The sequence below is a fragment of the Acinonyx jubatus genome, chromosome D4, assembly GCF_027475565.1.
Source record: "Acinonyx jubatus isolate Ajub_Pintada_27869175 chromosome D4, VMU_Ajub_asm_v1.0, whole genome shotgun sequence".
Classification (NCBI taxonomy): domain Eukaryota; kingdom Metazoa; phylum Chordata; class Mammalia; order Carnivora; family Felidae; genus Acinonyx; species Acinonyx jubatus.
In genome coordinates this window covers 1,108,554-1,133,655 of record NC_069391.1, presented here as the reverse complement: position 1 = coordinate 1,133,655, position 25,102 = coordinate 1,108,554, and the positions used below count along the sequence as shown (strand labels likewise).

At 59.7% G+C, this 25,102-nt stretch overlaps 1 protein-coding gene across 3 annotated transcripts; it reads right to left on the bottom strand.

The window, feature by feature from the left end:
* Positions 1-4,680: 4,680 nt before the first annotated feature.
* Positions 4,681-8,398, bottom strand: LOC106989205 (histo-blood group ABO system transferase). Of its 3 annotated transcripts, none has more exons than XM_027053106.2 (3): positions 8,364-8,398; positions 7,759-7,893; positions 4,681-5,488 (listed from the first exon to the last, which is right to left on the bottom strand). In XM_027053106.2, the coding sequence occupies exons 1-3, from the start codon at positions 8,396-8,398 to the stop codon at positions 4,816-4,818; spliced, it is 843 nt and encodes a 280-aa protein (XP_026908907.2). In that variant the 3' UTR covers positions 4,681-4,815. The 3 variants fall into 3 exon arrangements, with proteins under 3 accessions (XP_026908907.2, XP_053060320.1, XP_053060319.1); XM_053204345.1 differs by lacking the exon at positions 8,364-8,398 and adding an exon at positions 8,029-8,337; XM_053204344.1 differs by lacking the exons at positions 7,759-7,893; positions 8,364-8,398 and adding an exon at positions 7,171-7,749.
* Between the last annotated feature and the right edge of the window lie 16,704 nt (positions 8,399-25,102).

Below are 25,102 nucleotides of genomic sequence, written 5' to 3'. Positions count from 1 at the left end.
TTTCACTCCCTCCCTCCATCCCTCCCTCCTTCCGTAATTCAGCCAGGGATCTCAGGTGCCTGCCGTGTGCCGACCACCGTGACCTCATCGGTTTGCACGACCCAACGGGGTCCCCCACGTGGCATCTTCCTTGGCACGGTCTGAATGTTCCTGGCCGTGTTCCCTGTGGCGAGTCTGGGAGGGAGGCCTCTGCCCATGTTCCCGGCAAGGAAACACGAGTCCAGAAGGTCCAGACGACCTGCCCCAAGTGCCAGCGTGTGGAGCCTGGACAGAGGGTGGTCCCTGAGCAGAGGAGGACTTAGGCCCACGCAGCCCGGAGGAGGAGGGGGAGCACCGTGGCGGCCTGGAGCTCAGGGCTTCTGGGAGACGGTGTCCTAACCAGACTGGCTCTGTCCCCAGCGCCGTAGGGGTACCCGCGCTCCCTGGGGCACGTGGCCCTGGCTGGCAGGAGAGGAGGTGCCTCTGGGGCAGGACAGAGCCCTCAGGTAGAGCGGAGGGTCGCAAGTGCTCCCCAAGGGGCAGGTGGACTCGGGCACCCTGAGGTGGCATCACCGGGACAGCAGTGCCTGCGGCTGGGGTCCCCACACCTGTCCCCTCCTCAGGCCCAGCAAAGGCCCGTCTGCATGGCGTTTACCCCCAAACACAAAGTCTGGGCCAGGAACCACCCTCTTCAGGGCCTTGCCCTCATTCTCTCTGCCCACCTCAAGTTACAAAAATGGACAATAGTTCAGGTGGCGGTGGATGCCCAGAGATGTTTGTGTTTCTGACCCACGTTGTGACGTCGCTGTGTCCGGCCGGCCGTGGAGTCGCGAAGAAGCAGGTGGAACATCTGGCAGCCACCAGGACCGGCCTGCAGGGGGCGGGCTTGGCACGCGGGGCGGCTCAGTCGAAGGTTGGCGACCCGCCCACCGTTCAGTTCTGCAGCCCCCGCTCCCCGAGCCTCATCATTGCTGCTCCGTGAAGCTGCTACTGTTTGCTTTTCGGGGCTGTGACTTCTCTGAACCGCGTGAGGTCTGTTTCCTTTGTTGTGTGTGGCCCCTGGAGTCTCTGTGCGGCCAACTCAGGGGTCACTCAGCGGCCGGGCAGAGAGGTCGCCCGCGTCTCTAAGTTATAGAGAGGAGGTTCCCACAACCTTGCCCTCGGGTTCGAATAACGTTGGGGCGGCTCAGAGAACTCAGACAAGCCTGTCACCTCCTAGATCGCCCGTTTGTCACACAGGACAGCACTCGGGACCAGCCGGGCGGAAGGGATGGGGAGCACAGGGCAAGGTGCAGAGGAGGCTCGGAGCCCCCCTGCTCTCTGCCCATCATCTGTGCTTCCTGACCGATCGGGTCCTTCCTCCCAGCTCGTCTCGTAACGCCAGCCAAAGACCCTGAGGGCAGCCAAACTAACCCTCAAGCAACAGGGACGGACGTCCCTGACGTCAGCAAGACCCCGCGGGATTGACCCCAAGACAGCGATCGACCCGACCTTCACTGTCCACCTCAAGTACCCATGACCATTGTCCTAGACTGTCCTCATGTAAAATCCTAAGAAACAAATAAAACTTCACAGGGTGGGGGGGCACCTGTCATGATCTTGCAGCTTGTGATTTCAAGTCCTGCATCAGGCTCTGTACTAACAGCTCCGAACCTGGATCCTGCTTCCGATTCTGTGTCTCCCTCTCTCTCTGCCCCTCCCTTGCTCATACTCTGTCTCTCCTGTCTCAAAAATAAACATTAAAAAAATTTAAAAAAGAAAGAAAAAGAGAGAGAGAGAACCACCACCAGGACTGTCTGCAGCACCTTGAGATGTCAGCCCCGTCTTCCCAGCACCGGCCTCACCGAAATGGTCCTTTCTTGAGTCACCACCCTTTCCTGTGTCTCTCTGCCCTTGGCTTTTGTCAGCGGTGAGTGGCCAAACCTGGTCTGTTGGGATCCTCGAAGCCAGTGCCCGTGCACACTCGGGCCCCCGTGACAGTAACCGAGCATGTCACACTCTCTGCTATCTCCACGTGTTCACCAGTCGGATGGGCGTTCGGGGAGGCTTCATTACACGGGCACGATTGATTGGATCACTGGTCACTGGGGACTGAACGCCGTCTCCGGCCCCTCTCCCTCCCCAGAGGTGGCGGGAGGGGATGGAAAGTTCCAGCCATCTAATCCCAGGGTTGGCTCCCCCAGCAGCCAGCCTCCCCCCTCAGGTAGAGTCCAAAAGCCACCCATGAACACAGCAAAAGGCAGTGTCACGGTTTTCATCACTCGGGAAATTGGGGAAATCTGTGCCAGAAACAGGGGCGAAGACCAAATATATATTTACCTTGAAGCACAGTATCACGGTGCGTATTCAGTGGTGCACAACCGATGCCCAGATCTTTTGCATCTTGCAGAACCGGAACTCTATACCCGGTGGACAACAACTCCCGGTCTCCCTCTCCTGCCCAGCTCCCCAAAACCACCCTGCTCCTTCTGCTTCTGTGAGGCCGACCACTCTACATACCTCATCTCATAGAAGTGGACCGTGCAACGTTTGTGTTTTCGTGACTTGCTTAGTTCACTTAGCATCCTGTCCTCAAGGTTCACCCACATGGCAGGTGTCAGCAATTCCTTCCCGCTGAAAGCTGGGTGATGAACCAATGCACGTTCCTACCACGTTTTGTTCATCCATCACTCACTGGTGGAGGTGGACGCTGGGGGTGCTCCTGCCTCTTGGCTGCTGGGAATTGTGCTGCTGCAACTTGGGTGTGCAAATAACTCTTCACAATCCTGCTTTCAATTCTTTGAATGTGTATCCAGCAGTGGAATGGCTGCATCATATGCCGGTTCCATTTTTAATGCTTGAGGAAACACCACACTGCTTTCCAGAGCGGTGGCAGATTTTACTTTCCCACCAACAGGGCACGAGGGTTCTGATTTCTCCACATCCTCACCAATACTGGTTATGTTCTGGTTTTTCTCTTTGCTGTTTATAATAGTAGCCCCATCCTAGCCTGATCGGGGTTGGGGGGGAAGTAGACTCAGATTGTTAAAATCAGGAATGAACGTGGAGACATCACTACCAACCTTACAGAAATAAAGAGGATTATAAGACGATACCACAAAGAGTTTTCCACCAGCACATCAGACAGCCTAGATAACACGGGCAAATTTCTGGGCGCCTGGGTGGCTCATTCATTAAGACTGACTTCGGCTCAGGTCATGATCTCACAATTCGTGTGTTCAAGTCCCACATCAGGTGAGCTCGAGCCCCACTTCAGGTAAAACACAAGTTCCAGTCAGCCCCACTTCTCTCTCTCTCTCTCGCTCTAAAAAAAAAAAAAGGATCAATTCCTAGAAATATAAACACTACCAAAAACAACTCAAGAATAAATAATAAATCTGAATAGACCTATAGTAAGAGATTGAATCAGGAATCAAAACCCTCCCAACAAAGAAAATCTCAGTGCCAGGATTCACTGCTGGTTAATTCTAACAACCATCTGACAAAGAATTAACATGACTTGTCCCCAAATTCCTCAAAAAGAGAGGAGGGGCACTTCCTAATGCATTCACCATTGTTATCTTCTCCCTAGGAGATATTGTTCTCGTGGTTTCCTTTAGGTATTTGTGCATATTTGAAATAGTTGGTTTTAAGTAAGTCTAGAGAGTCTAATGCATGAGCTTCCTCAAGAACGGTTTCTGTCAATTGCTTTGTTTTCAGTGGTATACGGGGTCCATGTTCCTGTTTCTTTGCACACCTCAAAAGTGTTTTTTTTAGTTGGCGTGTCCGGGTGGCTCAGTTGGTTAAGCATCCGACTTCAGCTCAGGTCACGATCTCATGATTTGTGAGTTTTGGCCCCACATCAGGCTCTCTGCCGTCAGCACAGAGCCCACGTAGGATCCTCTGTCCCTCTCTCTCTCTGCCCACCCCCATTCATTCTTTCTCTCTCTCAAAATAAATAAACTTTTTTTAAAAAGTGTTTTGGGGGAGGCACCTGGGTAGGTCAGTCGGTTAAGCGTCTGACTTCAGCTCAGGTCATGATCTCATGGTTTGTGGGTTCGGGCCCCACGTCAGGCTCTGTGCTGACAGCTTGGAGCCTGGAGCCTGCTTCGGATGCTGTGTCTCCCTCTGTCTCTGCCCCTCCCCGCTAGCTCATGGTCTCTCTCTCTCAAAAATAAATAAACCTTAAAAAAATAAAAAAGTAAATAGAAAAGCATCCGACATAAAATTGGAGCCGTTTACAGTGGCAAGTGACCCAGAAATTGTAACAGTTGGCCAACGTCACGGAGAAATAGCAGTGGCAACGCGGACCGCCCTGTCCTTGATGTGAGAAGGGAGACGCGAGGCGGAGAGACTGCAGCACTCAGTCCTGGCCGGGGCCTCGAGGAAGCGCACAAGGCAGGTTTCCGGGACAACCCGCAATTCCCTTCATCCGCCAGAAACATTTTAGTGGCAGTGACAGGGCAAGCGCAACACCCACAACACCGCAGTGACCGAGGGAGGCCACGGGGGTGGGGGGGGCTGTCCTGCCCCAGCGGGCGGCGGGCTGTGCCTCAGGCTGCCGGGAAGCCAGGCACCAGCCAGGGGGGTCCTGATCCGGCCTCACCTTCACGTCCTGCCCGCGGCTGCAAGCGACCTTGCAACTCTGACCAGGAACCCGAAGAGCAAGGGGTCTTGCTGGAGCCGCACCCCCGGCAGGCCCCCGGTCAGGCCTAACTGTGCCCGTGCCCGATGCGGGCGGTGCCGGGCCTCGGCGATGTCCCGCGACCGGACAGAGAAAGGGAGCGGCGACAGGCCATCTTCTCTGACGGCTGGGGTCAGGGTGGCACCCCTGACGGACACTAGGCCAGCCCGTCTTCAGTCCCGGATGCCCTGGTGACTCTTGGGCACGGTCACATACCTCAGCTTCCTCACGACGGCGGGCCAGCCCAGCAGTTGTTCGTCCCACAGGTACTCGGGGGACAGCACCTTGGTGGGCTTGTGGTCCAGCAGGTACCTGTTCAGGTGGCTCTCGTCGTGCCACACGGCCTCGATGCCGTGGGCCCGGTCGACCACCGTGGCCTGGTGACACGCCGACGTGAGCCGCAGAACCTCGGCCACCGACCCCCCGCAAAAGCCTCCCGCGTAGTAAAAGTCGCCCTCGTCCCTGGGGACGTGCGCCTGGGACTGCGGCCGGCGCTCGTAGGTGAAGGCCTCGCGGGCCACCCCGTAGAAGCCGGGGTGCAGGGTGCCGAAGAGCGGGGACAGGATCTCCACGCCCACGTGGTCGCGGAACCTCATGTCCACGTCCGCGCACACCAGATAGTCCACCTCGTGGAGGAAGCGCCGGATCATCTCCATGCGGTGCGTGGACACGTCCTGCCAGCGCCAGTAGCTCCGGACCTCCAGGACCACCCCCTGCCTCCCTTCCCCGAGGGGCGCGCGGGGCACATCCCCCGCCCGGTCGGTGAACACGTGGTAGGAGACCTTGTGTCCCACCATGACGTGCTTCTCCGCCGTCTGCAGGAACAGCTCCAGGAAGGCCACGTATCTGCAGGGACAGGGGACAGGGCGGGAGGAGGGTCGCTGCCAGAGGCTGGCGGCAGGAGCCCAAAGCCGGGGGCCTGTGTGTCTTATCGAGGAGGCAGACCCTGGGCTGCTGAAGGAACAGCCACTGTCCTGGCCTGTCCTGGGCGAGTCTGCCCGCGGCGCCTCCCTAACCTCTGCCCCGGGGGACGGGGGACCATCAGCGCCCCATCTTACAAAGGGGAGCGAGCCTGAGGCGGAGGAGGCTGGAAACCCGTGCAGCCACGAGTCAGCATGCCGGAGCCAGCAGCGCACCCCCGTGCCGAGCTCCCCTGGCAGACCCCCTCCACCCGCAGGACCCGCCCCTGGCAAATTCCCTGCAGGTTCCCACCTGCTGTGAGGGAGTCGAGACCCTTCGGGCACAGCTCTGGTCAACGTGCCCTCTAAGACTTCGCAGGACCTGCAGGGCCGGCCACCTGCCCCTCTTGGCTCAGTGGTGGGTCCCTGGCCCCCGAGGACTGTGTCTGCCCCTGCAGGGCCCTCCCTTGAAGGCTACTGGGCCCTCAGTCAACGGCGGGTATTCCGAGAAGGCGTCACCCCCCCATCTCCCCCAGATCAGGACTCAGGCCCAGCATGTGGCCAGGGGAGGACAAAGAGGGCCCCTGGAGGAAGAGGGGGCTTGCTCGGGCCCCAGCACTGAACCCGAGCGTGGAAGCTTCCGGGTCCAGGTCTGTATCTCCCCAACCCCAAGAGGTTGGAAGTCTTCTCCAACCGCCTCCCATGGCTGGTCCCTCTTCGAGGGGGCTCGCTGCTCCCCACCCTGCACACAGCAGCTCCCCCGTCATCGGGCAAGTGCAGTGAGCCCCTCGGTGACAGTTTTTTGAGCAGGCCCTAAGGCTACTTCCTGGTGCCTGGCCCAGAAACCCCTCCCACAGGGAAGGTGGGCACTCTGTTTCAATAGACGACATGCACACACACACACACACACACACACACACACACCCCTGCCCAGCCACCAGTCAGGTCACCAGGGGCAAGTCCAGACCCAGCCGATGTGATCGTGGGTTCACAGCTCGACTCGGGGAGTCCGGTTTCCTCTGAGGACATGCCCACCACCTGCCCACCCCCTGGGGACTGCACTCGGAGCCCAGAGGGGACACACGCGGACAGCCAGCGCACGCGCAGCAGGCAGCTACTGGCACTGGCCGAGGAGCCTGGGCAGTGAAGCTTCTGGTTGGTGATTTCAGCCGCTTGTCTCCAGGGACTGGAGTAGGATTCTGAGGCGACCCTGTGCCCTTCTTACTCCCTGCACTTGGGGCCAAGACCTGGGAAAGGGGTTCCAAAGGCCTCAGGGCCATCCTCTGGGGTCTCGGGTGAGCTCTGGGGAGGGAGGAAGCCCCACCTGTCCACACGCAGGCCCAGCACCTACGAGCTTTCACTTCCCCCGTGGCGATCCCAAGAGAGGATGCTGTCGTCAGCCCCACTTTCCAGAGGCTCAGAGAGACCACGCCACTTACCTGCGGCTGCCCAGCTCATTCAGCGGAAGTCACCTGACCCTGGAGTCCCAGGGCCTCGCTGGTCAGCTCCCTCACAGGAGCCTGGGGTCTGGCACCGAGTGCTGTGCCTGACCTGGCTGTCCCCCCTCCATGACCGTCACCCTATAAGGGAGCACACAGGAGCCCAGATCCACAGGCACTGGCTTCCTACCCGTCCAAGGAAGCACACAGCCTCCTCCCTTCTGCTACTGTGGCCAGAGGAGGGCTCCCCTGCCGCCAGGATGTTGGGGTGCTCTGCTCCTTCCTTGACTCAGCAGAGGAGCAACCTGGGATCACTGATGGGTCTGGAGCTGCCTTCCTGGGTGACGTGCAGCCTTCGGAAAGAGAGCCAGGTGGTGTCCACTCACTGAGCCCGGGAAGACTGCTGAACACGTGGACTTTCACATTAACCCCTAGGAGGACAGGCTGGGTCCCCACCCACCGTGTGCTGAACACACAGCCAGACCTGATGTCCTCGGTCTCTCCTGCATCCCGGTCCCCACTCTCTGTCATCTCATCTACTTACTTTTTTTTTTTAACGTTTATTTATTTTTGAGACACAGACAGAGACAGAGCATGAGCAGAGGAGGGGCAGAGAGAGAGACGGAGACACCGAATCCCAAGCAGGCTCCAGGCTCTGAACTGTCGGCACAGAGCCCGTTGTGGTCGGGCTCGAACTCGCGGACCGTGAGATTCTGCCCTGAGCTGAGGTCGGATGCTGAACCGACTGGGCCACCCAGGCGCCCTGTCACCTACTTACTTTTTGATCGCAAACACCGTTAGTCCGATGGTGGTGTTCCGGAGCCGGAGCTGCTCATTCAGGATGTCAATGTTGAAGGTCCCTTCCCAGACGGTGGGGGCCAGCCAAGGGGTGAGGACAAGGACATCTTTCCTACTGCAGCACAAGAGAGCCACCCGGTGTCAGTAGCATGACAGTGAACACACGGAGGGCCCTGGTGCATCACCACCCCCACCCGGGACCCCACCCACCCACCCAGCCTGCACCCCATCAGGGACCCACAGCGCTCACCCTCCTTCCAGAAGGCTTTCACATGTGCAAGAAACAAATGACATGGAAATCAAAACTCAGACTCGTGCAAATCACTCACAGCCCTTAGCGAACACTGGACCCTGCTGGACCTCAGCGTGGGAGCTGGGATTTGCCAGCGAGGGGCGGGGGCCGTCCTCCGGGAAGGAGGAGGCGCCCCTTGGTCATTCTTTGGTGGAGAGAGAAAGGACGGAGAATAATTGGTGGGCTCCAAATTCAGACTCAGAAGCTGCCGAAGCAAGTTCCTGCCGAGTTTTCAGTGAAACCGCCTTTTAATGTATGTGATGAGTTTGGGGGGTGTTCAGCAAGTTAGTGACGAGGGTGTTAGCACCTTGGGCTGGTGGTAAACCATCCTGAGATAAAACAACACGATGTGAGTGAGTCTGCAGGAAGATGGAGGCCAGACCCGTCCCAGTCCCAGGGGAGCAGGCATCAGAGATGCAGGGCGTCCCGGGGAGGGACTCGGGCAAGTGAAACCCAAGGGACGCAGTGCTGGTCACCTTCAGACGGGCAGGTTTCTGGTCTGGGGACCGGCAGCCCAAGTGACAACGTAAGGAAGCACAGGCCCCAGCCGATCCCCAGGGAGAAGTGTGACCAGCTCCCCTCTCTTGGACAACAGAGCGCAGCCCCCATCCGCAGCCACAGGCGTGGACCCTCCCCCAGCAGGGCTCGTCCCAGGACCAGTGGAGAAACTCTGGTGCAGCGTGTGGGGTGAGGTGGGTGCCAGGTGTGTGCTGTTCCCGAACCAGCTTTCCCCGGGGCTGGGTGCTGGCCACTCAAGTCTCTTCCTCTGCATCCTGTGTCCCCACATCAGAATTTCCAAAGCGCCCCAGCCCTGGAACATGGGCCATTTGTGAGTTTTCACTCCCAGCTTCCTCAAGGGATCAACCGTGTGCATAAATCTCTCCTTTTTCAGGACACAAGCCGTCAAGTGGGGTTTCTGGGTCAAATTTTATATCATTTGTCAGGTACAAGCCTCGGCTTTCAGACTCCACGGTCTCCTGGGCCACTAAGAGCCTTGCTTGGGAAAACGGGGGTGCCGAGCCCCGGGGACCATGATCTCCAGGAGGGATCGGGCAGGCGAGCTCTGAGTGGAGTGACCAGGGTACCTGGGGTGGTCGGCCCAGCAAGGACCATCCTGACCCCAGCCCCATACCGGCCCCCACGACGGTGGCGGTTGAGGAAGGCGTGGACACTCGTATGGGTATTTCCACAGCTGGTGCTGGAGCTGCTCTGGCTCGAACGGGGCTCTACTCCCAGGACTGGCCCCAGGGCTGAAGCTGGAGCTGGCCCCATCTCTGCAGCTGGGGCAAGAGGCGGTGCTGGACGTGGCTCCAGCTCTAGGGAAGGTGCTAGAGCCGCAGGCACCTCCAGAGAGGACCCAGACCTGCTTCTGCAGCCGGATATGGCTCTGGAGCTGAAGCTAGAGCTTCTGCTGTAGACTCTGGCTCTGGCTCTGGCTCCCGAGCGGGTGCTGAAGCGGCTTCAGCTTTGGCCCGGGAACTGCAGCTGGCCGTGCAGCCAGTGCGAGCGACACAGCTGGTGCCAGAGTCCCTGGGGATCCAATCCCGGAACCGCTGCGGGAGCTGTCCATGGTGCTGGAGCTGCTCTGGTTCGGAGCTGGCTCTCGTCGCCGCTGCTATGCTGGACCCGGTGCCAGGGGCCCTGCTTGCATCGCCGGTCCTGGATCTGGCCCTCTGCCTGGTGGGGAAACCGGCGGGGGAGCTGGTCGGAGCCCCAGCGTTGGCTCCACCTGCGGAACCGGTGTCCGGGCGGACGCTGACACCAGAGCTGGTACTAGAGCGGACGTGGGCTCCAGCACAGGAGGCAGTGATGGAGCCGGTGCCAGAGCAGGACGTGGCTGGGATGTCGGCGCCGGAGCTGGTTCTTTGTCCGGAGGTGGCATCGGCTCTGCGTCTACCACTAGTGCCCAAGGCAGCTTTCGCTCTGGAGCTGGCCCAGCAGCTGGCACTTGCTGGGGCTTCTGCTCCGGACCCGGTATGAGAACTGTTGCTGTCGCAGGCTCTGGCTCTGAACTCGGTCCTGACTCTAGTTCTGGAGCCAATGCTGGAGCCGATGCTGGAGCCGATGCTGGAGCTGGCTCTTCCTTGCAACCTGGCACCAGCACTACATGGGGCTCGAGCAGCTTCTCTCTCTAAAGTGGGCACTGGAACGACCACCGGGGCTGACACAGCAGTTGGCGAGAGAGCGGCCGCCGTCTCTGGAGGCAGCGCTACAGCCGGCATCGAGCCAGGGCTGGCTGGTGGGAGAACACCGACCCTGACCTTGGAGCTAAAGCTTAGAGCCTCGATCTCGGCAGTTGAATCAGTGCCGGACCTGGAGTTGACTCGAGCTGGCAAGTGGCTTGACCTCGGGCTCTGGAGCCGGTTCTGGCTCTGGTTCTGAGCTGGTGACAGAACTGGCTGTGGCAGTGGCTCAGACGCAGAGGCCGGGGCTCAGACTGACTCTGGGTCTGGAGCTTTGGCGGGAACTGGCTAGCTTTGCAGGTCTCTCAAGCTCTTGAGCCGGTGCCGGAGCTGACTCTAGGGCAGGATCTGGTGCTGAGGCCACTTCCGGTGCTGACGCTGGCTCTGGAGACGGTTCCAGCCCTAGAGATTCCTGTAGCTCTAGTTGTGCTGCCGGAAGCGATGAGGACGAGGTCTAGTTCACTCCTGCCTTGTCCGTTGCTCTGGAATGCACGTCGGTCCGACCCAGGCCCCAGAGCTGGCTGGTGCCGGACCTGGCAAGTCGGTTGATGAGAGAGCTGCCTCTGTCTCTGCAGCCGGTGATACCGCGGTGCCTGTGCTGGTTCCAGCCCTTCCACTGGTCCTGGAGCCGGTGCTGGAGCTGGCTGTGGTTCCGGGTCTCTCACATGAGCTGATGTTAGAACAACGGCTCTGGACTTGACACTGGATCAGGTGAGAGAGCCGACCCGCGCTCCATACCTGCCGCTCTACCTGCTGCTGGGCTTGTGCCGGAGACGCCTCTGACTCCGGATTCGGTACCAGAGCTGGGGCAAGAGCTGGCCCTGAAGGCTTTGGAGCCGAGGGTCGAGCTGGCACCGTGGTCGGCACTGGTCCCGCAAGAGGACGAAAATTGGCCACACGAGCGCCTTCCCATGTGCCTTTGCAAACCAGAAAACGTTCCAGCGCCACGCAGAGAAGCCCCAGCCCGAGGATCCACCCCAGGGCGTCTTCCTCACCTGTAGACCGTATGTGTGAATATCAAATACCTTTCTTTTCTTCCCTTCCTTGTCTTCTTATCGCGTAACATAAGATGCATTAATAAGGGCTCACTTCACATCCTAGGATGTAAGTCACAGGATATCAAAGACAAGCGTGGACGGCCCCTGAGAGCTCAGCATCCTCCTCGGGGAGAGGATTCGTATGGTTTGAACTGTACGTGGGACAGCTGTGCTACGTTAGGAGGGAGGATGACTCTCTCACTCTCTTTATTTGGAGCTTAACCTGGAGAACCTCAACCACCACAGCGCTAAACTGCCTTCCCGTTCCCACTTTAAGAGTCTCTGTCACTCGCGGGCCTTAGAGACCGAGCGCCACGTAGCGTGCAGAGTGCCTCCCCGGTCCAGGCCTCGCGCTGCGTACTGGGCTCTGCGGGCACCTCCTGGGAATGCCGAGAAGTGCGTGGCTGATGCTTTCCTGGCTGAGGACACAGGTGACCCCCCAAGCCCTCTTACCTGGAAGAGGCCACATTGTGGGCTCAAGCTGCCGCTCGTGAGACCGGCCAGAAACACCGTCAGCACCCAGACTCCCGGAAGAGAAAAGCGGGCCTCCCGACGTGAGGCCTCAGAAAACAAGCCAGAAACGGTCTTTTCAGAACGTGGACTTCCACAAAGGAAGTCAGTACAGAAGATGCTGTATTCCCTCTGACATGCGTCTGGGGTGAGCAGGGGTTTTTGCCTCCTGGTCATTACCCATTAGTACACATGCTTGACATGCTGTTTCCCATATAGTTGTCTCCTTTAATTCTAAAAGTTCTCACTCTATAGTCGGGACAGAGAAGAGGAAATTATGGCATACGCATGCCAGGGGCAGCCACCACCTGGAAGATTATCACTACTATTTTGATTTCTAGTTGTCCCTTGTGGGGCGTGGCCTCTGAACGGGCCCACCCCCAGGCACACAGCGGCCCGAACGAGGATAACAAGGACCAAAGAGCTGCCATCCGGATCCTGATGAGCTTCCAGAGAAGTTCTGTGTGTTTGTGTGAGGGAGAAACACAGAAGAAGAGGGAAAGCGACACGACTTCATGGCTTCCAATCTGCTGTAAAATCCGATCGCCACTGAGTACAGAAAACCCTTGACAGAATCCAAGACCATTTCGTGATACGAACACTCAAAGCAGAAACAGAAGGGAACTTCCTGAGCCCTCCTACAGGCCACCCGCGAACCAGCCACAGCTCCCGTCACCCGGAACGGAGAAAAGACTGGAAGCCTTGGCCCTGAGGTCAGGAGCAAGACGGACGAGGCCCAAGCCCCGGCTGCAGCCCACCCTGTCCCGGAGGTCTCGGCCGTGTCGACGAGGCAACAAAGGGGGATAACAGACATCTAGGTCCGAGGGAATGAAGGAAAGCCGTCTCTACTTGCAAACCACATGACTGGGTATACAGGAAATCGTACAGAATACACAGAAAAGCTTCCAGAAGTAATAAAATAGTTCAGCAAGGCTGCAGGATACAAGCACAGTACCAAGAAAGAAATTGTACGAGACCGTAAACTGGTGCAGCCAATGCGGAAAGCAGCATGGAAGCTCCTCAAGACATCGAACATAGAAACACCATGTAACCCGGCAATTCCACTTTCGGGTATTCATAGGAAGAAAACGAAACACTCACGCCAAAAGATATCTTACCCCCGCCCCCCAGCATTACTTACAGAGTCAAGACGTGGAAGGAACCCAAGCGTCCACGTGGATGGACGGAAAAAGAGGATGTGGGAGTGTGCACACACAGAAACGTACATATCATAGAATACTAGTCAGTCGTAAACAAGGAGGAAACCCGTTTGTGACAACACAGACGAGGATATTATGCTAAGTGAAATAAGTCCGAGACAGAGAGAAACAAATATCATATCTCCTTTATAAGTGGGATCTTAAAAACAGAGCTCAAAGAACTCACAGATAGAGCGATCACACCGCTGGTTGCCAGAGGCAGGGGCTAAGGGACGAGCGAACCGGGGAAGGTGGTCGAAAGGTACAATCTGCCGGTGATAAAATAAATAAGTCTAGGGACGTGATGTGCCACGTGGTCACTATAGTTAATACTGCATTGCACGTGTGGAAACTGCCAAGGGGTAAATCTGAAAAGTCTCTGTAACAAGAAAACATGTGCAACTACGTGTGCAGATGGACGTTAACAGGACCTGCTGTGTGATCACTCGGCCATACACACAGCTACCCAATCATCGAGGTATATACGGAACTGACTGAATGCCACGCGTCAGTGAAACAAAATCAGGGGCGCCCGGGGGGCCCAGTCGCTCAAGCGGCCGACTTGAGCTCAGCTCATGATCTCACAGTTCGTGGGTTCAAGCCCCGCATCGGGCTCTGTGCTGATGGCTCAGAGCTGGAGCTGCTTCGGATTCCGTGTCTCCCTCTCTCTCTGCCCCTCCCCCACTTGCACTCTGTCTTTCTCTCTCTCTCTCAAAAAGAAACACTACAAGGAGGTGAACTGAAAGACAGCATCACGAAAGCTAGAAGGCACCCTACTGAATGGAACAATGAATCGGCTAAGGACATATATCCTAAGAGACTTGCATGTGGAATGCATATTAAATCTTACAACTCAATAGGAAGAAACTGCGCATCCAATTTAAAAATGGGAAATTCAGGGGCGCCTGGGTGGCTCAGTCGGTTGAGCGTCCGACTTCGGCTCAGGTCATGATCTCATAGCTCGTGAGTTCGAGCCCCGCGTCGGGCTCTGTGCTGACCGCTCAGAGCCTGGAGCCTGCTGCTGCTTCTGTGTCTCCCTCTCTCTCTGCCCCTAACCCACTCACGTTCTGTCTCTGGCTCTCTCAAAAATAAATAAACATTAAAAAAAAAATTAAGATAAAATGGGAAATGCAGCTGAGGAGACATTTCTCGAGAAACGATAAACAAGTGACCAACAGTGTTCCACATCATTCTTTAGGATGGAAATCCAATCAAGGCCACAATGAGATACAAGTTCACATCCACCAGGACGGCTGTCATTGAAAAGATGGATATTAAGAAGTGTTGGCAAGGATCCGTAGACGTTGGGGTCCTCCTCCTTTGCTGGCAGAAATATAAAGTGATGTAGCCCTTGGGGAGACAGTCTGGCCATTTTTCGAAACGTAAACACGGAGTATCCGTATGATCCAGGGATGAAAACCTGTGAAAAGCCTGACCATGAGCATTCAGAGCATTGCCACTCACACTTGCCCAAAGGTAGAAACACCCCCAATGTCCATCGACTGCTGAGTGGATACAGAACACGGCCTATCTACACAATAAAAATGACTTGAAGAACATTATTAGGCTTGAGACCGACTGAACTCCCGATCCTTGCCGCACTCATGGTGAACCTTGACAACATCAGCTGCATTAAAAGAGCCTTCGGAAACCAGCACATCTGCGTTATTCTGTGTAGAGAAAAGGCCCAACACAGCCTCCCTACCTACAGCTGGGCACCTGCTACCAGGTCATTACAGGAAAAATGACCTCAAGTGTGCCCCTGCCCCCAGGCACCCCGAGGGGGTCGAGGGCAGTGGTGGTGGACGGTGCCCCCCTTGGTGCCGAGGATCCGCCCTCTCACCTGCTGGATGACGGGGGTCCCCGATCCTCCATGGAGGGACGGAGGTCTCCAGCCGGTCCCTTCATACACAAACAAGGACAGTGCAAGACAAAGGCCCGGGGACGGGCAAAGGATCCCCGGTCCCCCGGGGCAGCTGGGCAGTTGAAGGGCACCCAGACCTGCCCCGGCACCAGAAAGTCCTAAGTGGACTCTGGGCACCGGCTGAGCCCCGTGCAAGGGCTGCAAACTGTGGGCGGGTACGAGTCATCCTGCAACAGGTTGTGCACACCCAGTGCACATGAAGAGGCCCCACAGCGGCTGGAGGAACCTTTCCAACACCCCCACGGACGTGCGCCACGCGGGACCAGGAGGAGCGGAGTCTCCGGGGCGGGGTGCGCGCTCTCCCGGCTGGGTCCCGGGACGCGGCTAAGTGAGGACAGAGGCCCGCGACCTGAGCCCGAGCCTCCCTTCCCCTGCCCCAGGTTGCGTCTCCTCCCCTGCCCTGGTTGGAGGGCCCCATCCTGCCCCAGTGTCCCCACCCCTGCCTCCAGCGTCCCCACCCCCTGCCTCCTGCTACCCTCCAGCCCTGCTGAGAGCCCACACTGCCCCCAGGCTGGGTGAGCGATGTGGTTCCACCTCAGGCCCTCAGGGACAGTTGGGAAACAAGCCAGGAAAGGCGGGCACTGGCCCAGAGCAGCTGTAGGAAACACCTGTGCGCTCACTCCTCTGTCCCGGCTGTTCCTGGCCATGTGAAATTCTGGAACGGAAGGTTGGGCCAGTTTCAGGTGGAATACAAAATGTAGACGCTGCGGGGAGGGCTGAGACCCAAGAAACACAGCAGGTTTCCGGGGGAGATGTGCGTCCCCCGACATCCCCGCCCCTGCCAGGCGGCCCTGCCGCCCCAGACCCTGCACGCCAGCCACGGTGTCTCCCGCCGGGGTGCTGGCCGGGGTCCAGCGTCTGCCATGACCCTAATAGTAGAGGATCTTGTTTCAGGAAATCTAGAACCGGGTGTTTGCAGACATCGTGTGTGATACCTTGTTCCAGGTACTGGCATATTTCCGACAGGATGTTAGAAATGAGAAAAAGGACAGTGATGGGCCCGGGGACACCCCATAATCCCACCGCTGACCTCCACCTCCCCTGGCTCCCAGGTGGGTCCTGGGCGTTTGAGTCGGCACCAAACTGGGAAAAGGGTGTTTGGCTTTCCGCGGCATCGCCCTCGGACGCCCCAGTGTCGTGGCTCCAGGGACTGACCGGCTAGAGGTCACCTGCTTAGCCCACACGCGTGTCCAGACAGGCAGGCTGCAGGCCCCGGGCTCTTCTCCCTGCCCTCCGCGTCCGTTCTGTGCTGCCCCTGCCCCTCGCCTGGGGGCCGTGTGGACTCCGCTCCCTCCCGCTACTCCCTCTGCCGCAGGCCGGCGGCCACCACGTCCCCAGCCGGAGAGGGAGGGCCGACGAGAACACCCGCAAGCGACGTATTTCTGGCGTCTGTGCCCGGCTCGAGCGGCACCCGCTCCGGTCAGCTCCATGCGCACACACCCCGTCCCGTCCCCTGCTGGATTCTCAGCCCTCAAAGTGTGCCGGGTGAGGAATAACACTTCACATCTCGCTGACTCACTGGGACCGTCCCAGAGCCGCATGACGCGGGCCCCGCTGTTGACAGCGACAGATGGGAGCCGCAGCCCGGTGTCCATTCACTCATCCCCGCACGCGTCAGCACCCGTGTCTGTCTGCTGCTGTGTGCAGGCACCCGCACACGATGGTGAAGCCCAGACACCACCCCGCCCTCGAGCTCACAGCCTCAGCGGTGGGACGGCGTCTCCCCCACGGTCAGCAGCTGGGGGCCACAGAGGCAGAGCATCCCCACCCTCCCCAACCTGCAGTGACCCCCGACTCCTGGCCCGACATCCGGCGCCCTGCGTGAGCTGGTCCAGACGCCCTGCCCCGTGGGCACCCCTCACCCCGCTCCGGCCTCCCTAGGGCCTTCTTCCCCCAGGGAGCCCACGGAGCCCCGGCCCCTCAGAGGCCCCTGCTGCCACCGCCCCTCCCATGGCCCCCACCCAGGACGACCTCATCTCCGGGGTTGGAGCCTCCTCCAATTGCAGGCTCCCGTGCAAGCTCAGGCTTTGGGTCGGATTGTCTGGGGGTCAAAACCACAATAGGGCCATGTCACAGCCCTGTGACCCACAAGCTCACGTGGTGGGTGTCAGAGCCTCATTTTCTTCGTTGAAAATAGGGTCTGGGACTCCCATCTCAGGAAGGTGAGCAGGAGGCACGGGGGTCACCTTGCTGGGGGAATCCCAACCCAGGACAAGACCTGTGATGGTCAGGGCAGGGCTCCATGAGGGTGAAGACTGAGTCCCTCGTTCCCATTCACGGCTGGACTTGGTCACTCAGAGCTGAGTGCCCTTGATCCCGGGGCCGCAGTTCATGTATAAGAAGGGGTGAAGTCAGTGAGCACCCCGGGGAGTCCCTAGCAACTCTAACCACCCCCAACACTCAGACATCCCCACGATGTGCCCCCTCCTTCCTGGGCTCCCTCCCACCCCTCTGACCCAGCCAGGGCTGCAGCCAGGGACAGGCTGCCCCTTGTGTCCCGGGTTCTGGCAGGAAGACCGCGGGAGGAGGTGGAGAGAAGGAGGGGGAGGCGGGAGGTGACAGGCCGATCCTCTCCTTGCCCGTACTTGGTGTCCACCGTCTCCTCCAGGACCCCTGCCCCAGCCGTGCACCCAGCTGGACCCTGGGGGGGAGCGTGGGGTCTGTGACAGCTGGGACGGCATAGGTACATTCGGCGACCCTCGTGTACCCGCGTGTCCAACCCACCCGGCCCTCAAGTCTGCAGCCCACTGGCTGGGGTGAGGCTGATCCGAGGGCTCACAGGATTTGGGGTTACAGGGCAGCGGTCTGGAGGCAGGGCTCACACGGAATCAGAGGCACGGAGCCCCCCGGGGAGGGCACACGGCCGTGCCAGGCCGAGGACACGAGACCCAGCTGCCCTTTGCTAGGGAGGCCTGTGTGCCTGGCACATCTCCTCTCCATCCACCCAGGAGGAGAGCCTGGGCCCTGTCCACGCTGACGTCACTCCACGCCCAACCTCAGGGCCAGGTGGGAGACTGAGGCCAGGGACCGGCCCAGGATACGTGAGGTGGGCAGAGTCCAAGCAGTGGGGGTCTCCGTCCTAGGCCAAACTCAGTCCTCCCCTGGGGTTCGCCCTGGGAATGAGACCCCTGAGATCCCGTCGGATCCCTATCAACCCCATACGAGGTGGGGCTGTTATATCTGGATGTCCCCACACCGTACAGGCAAGCACACGCACAAACACACAGACACACACACACGCACACACACAGAAACACACACACACACACACACACACACATGCACACTGACCACCCGGCAGTGGCTCAAGGGGAGTACACCCTGGAGGGGGGAGGTGACACCGGGGCAAGAAGAAGGGGACTGGAGGCAGCTCTGCCACGGGGCAGGGGCGCCCAGTGGGCTAGCAGCACGACCAGGGCTCATACGTGGGGTGGGGAGACGTGCCAGCCTGATGGCCAGCGGGGTCTCCAGGGTACCCAGGGGGCTGCCTGGGCTGGGCGCTTCCCCGGGACACCCGGAGAAGACGGGGTTTGGGGTCCTGTGTCCACCACCAGCCTGGAGCTAGAAGGAGACACCCCCCTACTGGGAGGGGGCTACGGGACAGGCCTCAGCTTACTCCTGTGTAAAGTGGGCTGCATAGACGTGGTGTCCCAAGGGTCCCACAGGCGTGTCTGCTGGCCCTGGACCTCCACCCCTGCCCCAAGAGGCTCCTGGTCCTGGGAAAATGCTTTCTCCTCCCTCAAGGTCCTTCTGAGCAGAGGGCAGCCTGGGGGCTTGGAGGACCGAGGACCTGGGTGGGCAGCACGTGGCCGAGCAGCGGACACTGGTGTGGGGACCGAGGTCAAGACCCTCCTTGTCGGAGCCCCGGGACCTCATTCGGAAGGGCTTCCAGAGGTAGTGCCCTGGCTGGGGTGAGGAAGCCTTAGGAATGAACGGGGCACCGGGACGGGAGAGGTGGAACGGGCGACAAGGGAGGCTTCTGAAGTCCTCACATCGCCCCTGGAGCCCGCAGGTCCTGCCCCTGTGGCCCCCTAGGGCCAGGGAGGGCTGCTGCCTTGACTACATCCAAACAGAGGCCTGTGTTTTGTTTTCTGGTTTCCAAGCCTGGGACTGTCATGCTGGTGCTGACCACCAGGGGGCAGGCTGTATACACTGTGCTCAGTGAAGCCTCTGGAGCGGGAATGGACGCTCAGGGGTCAAGCTGGGCGTCCCTGCCTCCAACTCAACATGTACCTCTTACTATTAGTCTGCATGTCCACAGCGTGAGCTGCTCAGACGCAGGTAGGGACTCTGAGATCCTCTCTGGACGCATTCAGCTCCTGTGCTTCTCACTGTGAGCAGGGGCTGTTGGGCCCGGGGGCCAGAGTCAAAGGTCCTGTGAGGTCCCAGCCCTCCAGGAGCTCACAGCCCAGAGGGGGAGGTGGGTCAAGGCACAAGAGCGAATCCGTGTGAAAGGAAAGACCAACACTGTCGGGAAATGAAGCAGGGTGAAGGAGGGCGGCCAGGGGCCCCTGGGTGGGGAGGGGGGGGGTCTCACAGACCTCCAGGGTGGCCCTGATGCTGGGACCCAGAAGGACAAGAGGAGCCAGTCCCGCACACGTCTGCAAGCAGTGTGCTGCGGGGACGAGCAAAGCTGCAGAGACTCGGAGGCACAGAGGGTTTGTCCGGAGAGGAGCTGAGGAGGAGCCAGTGTGGCCGGAGAGAGCTCGGGAGGGAGGAGGGCGGGCCCAGCCCCCAGCCTGGAGGATGGGCTGTTGTCTGTGCTGGGGGACACATTCACCTTCCTTGGACCACCTCACACTTTCTGTACCAGTCTCCCGGCTCAGCTCGGCTGGGAGCCTCAGCCCCACGGTCACCCAGGAGGCCAGGGCTGCAGCCTCAGCTGAGGCTCCACTGGGGCAGGGTCCGCCTCCAAGACCGCGACCGGGCACGTGCTCTTGGCAGGATTTGGCTGGGACTGGGGTGTCTCAGGACTTCTGTGTCTCAGCCCGGAGCCTCTGCAGGTTCTTGGCACTGGGCCTTCTGGGGCACCTCATATTATCTGCTCTTCCTTCGTCAGAGAGAGACACACACACAGCCACACACACTGACACAGAGACAGAGAATGGACCCGGGAGAAAAGGAACCCGGAGACACCACAGGCTTTCATGAACCAGCTTGAAAGCGACACCCATCGTTATATTCTCTCCCTCAGAACCGGTCACACGGGCCTTCCACCGGGGAGGGGAGGGGATGTCACGAGGATACAAGAGGCTGTGTTAGTAAAAGAGGGCACGTGTCGGAGATAGAGACCCCTGTGGGTGTTGTGACGCCACAGTCTGATGCCAGCAAGGACAGGGCTGGTCCTCCCGTGGCCCAAACAGAAACCGGAGATGCAGAAGGCCGGATGGTCACACAACAGAGGGGAGAGCACCCCTCACGACCCAGGGCCAGAAGGTTCACAGGCCTCTGGGCCAAATAATGCACCAAAGCCAGTGCGTTCCCCGGGATGGAGGGCAGACCCGTCGCAGTCCAAGGGGAGGCGACCCCCATGGGAGCAGGCGTCAGAGATGCGGGGCGTCCCGGGGAGGGACTCGGGCAAGTGAGACCCGAGGGAGGCAGCGGTGGTCTCTTCAGACGGGCAGGTTTCTGCTCTGGGGACCAGCCGCCCGGGTGACACGTGAGGAAGCAGAGGTCCCCAGAGACAGGTGTGACGGGCTCCCGTCTCCGGGAGAGAGTCCTCAGGCAGAGAGGAGGGACCGGGGGCTCCAGGGGGATGCTGCCAGCCTGCCGGGAACCAGCCCCTCCGGCTGCTGGTGCACCCAGGTGGCAGAGGGGACCTGAATGGGACAACACTGCGTGGCCGGCCTCGCTTTCCCCATCCAAGGCCAACGTCCTCTGCAGCCCTTGCCACACCGCCCCTCATCTCAAAGCAAAGTGGTCTGTTCCCTCAGGTTCCCTGGTGCCTGTTCAGGACAAGGATGCCTCCTGATAAGAAAGAGGAGAGCCGGCGGGGCTCACAGGGCCCGGGGGCCCCGGCAGACAAGCCGGCACTCGGCGTGTGGGCCACGGCCCTCTCCTGCCCCACCGGCACCGTCTGCCCTCTGTCCCCTGACCCCCACCTCCCAGGAGACGAATCCAGCCCCGAGGACAGCCTCGGGGCCCTCCTGGGAAGAGCCGGGTGGAAGGACAGGTGAGGGAAGACACAAGGGGTGTTCTCGACTCCCAAATCTGACGACCGAAGTCTGGGAGGCGAGAGGAAGACGGGAGGAAATGCAGGGTGCGCATTTGCACGTCTTCCCAAGAGGAGAGGTGGGTGGGTGCCCCAGGGACTCGGGCGGAGACCTGTCGCCTTCAAGGGAGCCGGGAGGAGGATCCGAGAGAACCAGAGCAAACCCACAAAAGCACAGGGGCGGCGGGAGGTGCAGGACACATACGTGTGCGGGTCCTCCAGGGCCCCCACCCTTCGCTCCGTGTGTGTGTGTGTGAGTGTGTACGATGGTTAAAAACCTTGGTGAATATGGCTTACGTGTCTTCTTAGGGGGAGGAGGGCCATGGGGACGGTGCCCCCCCTTGCTGGCTGCGGGTGAGAGGCCGTACTACCTCCTGGGTGGGGTCCGGGGCTCGCTTTGGGGATCCAGGTGCGTGCACACAGCGGGGAGCAGACAGGGTGCTGAGGGCAGGCATGGACGCACCCACAAAGGAACAAGGACAGAAGCGGTTTCTGTCAATGACAGCACCTGACGCATATCAATTCATCTGGTTATTCAAGAAAAGGTAAACGTCCACTACATTGCAGGAAGGTTCTGGGGACTTGGACTCAGAGCAATGAGCCAACCTAGTTCCTGCTCGCATGGAGCTGACTGGAGCAGGGAGGGGTTCACTGAGGACTTCTGGTGACAGCCATGTGGTCTCGCTGGGATCAGCGGGCTCGTCCGGCAGCTTAGGACCAAGCCAAGTGAGGCCCGCGGTGGAGGGGCTATGCCCCAGCTACCCCGGATAAGCAAGCCTCCGTTCCCTTGGCCTGTCCTTAGATTTCCCATCTGTCAAATGGGTGTGTAGGGAAACACGCCCCTCGATTTGTCCGTGAACTTGGTCTCGACTCTTCCGGGCAGATGAGGAAGAACTTCCTGGTGGTCGGTCTCCCCACTGGTAACTCCAGGAGAGGGGTTGACATCACCAAGGGGATGGGGCGGCATCCCCGGGGGAATGGCTAGGGATCCTTTTCTGGTTAGCGGCCAAGCTGGACCGGGAGCCCTGGCCTCCAAACTCCATCCTCAACCTCCCTACCGCCCAGATCCTCCGGCTCGATCCCTTGCTGTGACCTCCGCCTGAGATCCCGGAGGAGGCCCGGGAATGTCTCCCAGGAAGGAGGGGCTACGTGGTCGAGCATGTCTTAGAACCCTGGAAGGAACAGGAAGACAGGGCTCCCCAGACCTTACTCTCCAAGGGCAGGTGGGGGCAGGGCCTCTAGCCCAGTGAGTGCATGCACCTCCCTTTGCTTACCGGAGGGCAGAACATTCTGTTTGGAGCAAGGGCCAGCGTTTTCCCGGGAGCCCAGCAGACGGCTCTGGAAAGCTCAGGGTAGACCCAGACATCCATGTCAGGCCCCGCGGGGCCTCGGTACCGGGACTGGGCGACAACAGGAGACGTGTCTCTGTGGACAGGTGCCAGGTCTCAGGCCACCTGCCACGGGCTCTGCCCTTGAAGTTCTGGGTGACCTTGGACAAAACCTCAGTGTTCCCTGCTATAAAAAGAAGCGATGGGTTCCTCATGGGCTCGTCAAGCTGTGCTTCTGGGATTGGGGGTCGGGCCTCTAGGGGGCCGTGGACGTTCGGGGAGTCCACGCCTCATCCCGATGTCACCCTGAGCAGCTCTGTCCTGTGTTTGCCACACAAGGCTTCTGCCTTAGGTACCGTCGGGACAGCATACGCCCACCCCCATATAGGTGAGGTTTAAAACCGTAAGGGCAGGTGAGCACTGGGCCAAGCCTGTCCCTCCGGGTCTCTGCTCCTCTGTTCCTTGTTGTCCTGTGCGCTCAGGGGGGACCAGTGGCTATGCAGTCTGGTTGCTCAGTCTACAGGAGTCGAACTGAACCTGCAGGTCATTCTTTTACCAAATCCCAACATCCCGCACTCGCTAAGGCCTGGCCTCGACCCACAGCCCCCATCCTGTCCCTGATCCCACGCTGGTCATGGGGAGCAAATCTGCAAGCTCTTCTGAGACCAGTAGGCCAGGACTCCAGGAGCAGACCCAGGGAGAGGAGAGGGCTCCCCCTGCATCGGGCAGAGGAGCTGAGGGTGGGGCAAGGGGCCCAGACCCAGATGTGAAGGAGGGCATGTTCGGAGGGGCCTGTGTGCCCAGCAGGCTCACCCTGGGCTGGAGAGAAGGCCTTGCACTTTGGAGAAGGCTGGGAGGGAAGGCTGGAAGGTCCAGCCTCCCTCATCCACTGTGGGGGTTGGGGCCGCCTTGCCGGTCAGGCTCCACAGGCTGGGACCTGGGGCAGGTATCTGGACCTTCCGGACTCATGCTTCCTTGCAGGCACATGTGCAGAGACCTCCCTCCCAGACTCGCCAGAGGGGACACAGCACAGGAAGATTCAGACCCTGCAAAGGAAGATGCCACCCGGGGGACCCCGGAGGGTCGTGCTCACTGAAGAGGTCATGGTGCTCAGCACACAGCAGGGACCTGAGTTCCCCAGCTGAATTAGGGAAGGAGGAAGGGAAGGAGGGAGGGAGGGAAACCATAGAAGCAGGGTCCACACCAGGTCAGGTCAGAGGTCTGGTCAGAGGGTGTCACAACTCGGGCCCTGGAAGGGGGCACGGGACACATCCTTCTGTCTCCCAGCGCTGACCTTCCTCCACGTGGGACCTGTTGACCTCCTGGATCGTCTCCACCTCCTCCGCAAACAACGCTGGGTGTTCCCAGAAGGGGGACAGCGGGCAGGGGCCTAGAGGGGCTTCCGGAATCCTGTGCCCTGGGAGACTCTGGGACAGCCTTCCGGGTGGCCCTTTATGTGCTCTAGGCACCAGGCCACGATTCCACCTCATCTCTCAGGGAATGCGACAACCCATCTAGAAGGCCCGTTACGTCCCCATGTCACAGATGGGGGCACCGAGGCTAATAACACAGCCTGGGTCACTAGTAAGATGACCTGGGTCAGGAAGCCCATCTCCTTGATTTTGGATTGTCCTACCCACAGGCGTGCATCTTGGCGTCCTGGGGCTCGGGGTCCCTCTTCCTGGGAAACCCCACCATCTGCCGAGGGCCCCCCCCCGAACTCAGGGGAGCAGAGCTGACCAACCTGCCTGGGGCCCCACATGGGCTGGGGAAGGGCCGACTCTGGGCTCTGGGGGCTCTCCCAGTATTGGGCCAGCCGGTCCCCTGCAGGACGAGGACTTCTCGCTGGGGATCAGCTGGGGCCTCTGCTTCCTCACGTGGACACCTAGGCTGCCAGTCCCCAGACCAGAAACCTGCCCGTCTGAAGGTGACCAGCGCTGCCTCCCTCGGGTCTCACTTACCCGAGTCCCACCCCGGGACGTCTCGCATCTCTGACGCCTGCTCCCACGGGGGTCGCCTGCCCTTGGACTGGGATGGGTCTGGCCTCCATCCCGGGGAACGCACTGATTTGGAACATTATTTGGCCCAGAGCCCTGTGAACCGTTCTGGCCCTGGGTCGTGAGGGATGCTCTCCCCCCTGTGGTGTGACCGTCCGGCCTTCTGCATCTCCCGGTTTCTGTTTGGGCCACGGGAGGACCAGCCGGGTCCTGTCTGGCTTCAGGCTGTGGTGTCACAGCACGCACAGGGGTCTCCACCCCGAGACCGTGCCCATTGTCACCGAAGGGGCCTCTTTTTTCCCACCTAATCCTTAATCCATTGTGATTTCAATGTCAATGGAGAAAAAGTCTATTTCAAACGGCCACAAAGTACAAAAATGAATCTGTCTCGTCTGAAAATTCGGTGCAGACCCAAAGGTATCTCTTGTGAGATTCCACTTGAAGGAAACCTCCAGAGGAAGTAACAGAACATGGAGAGAAAGCAGACTGGGGGTTCCCAGGGGCTGGCGGGGGCACGAATGGGGAGTGAGGGCTCCGGATACACGGTGACCCTTGGGGACCGAGATATTCTGCCGCAAAATTCTGTGGCGTGGTTCACGGCGTTGTGAGCATACCCAGTGCTCAGGAATTGCACAATGTAAAA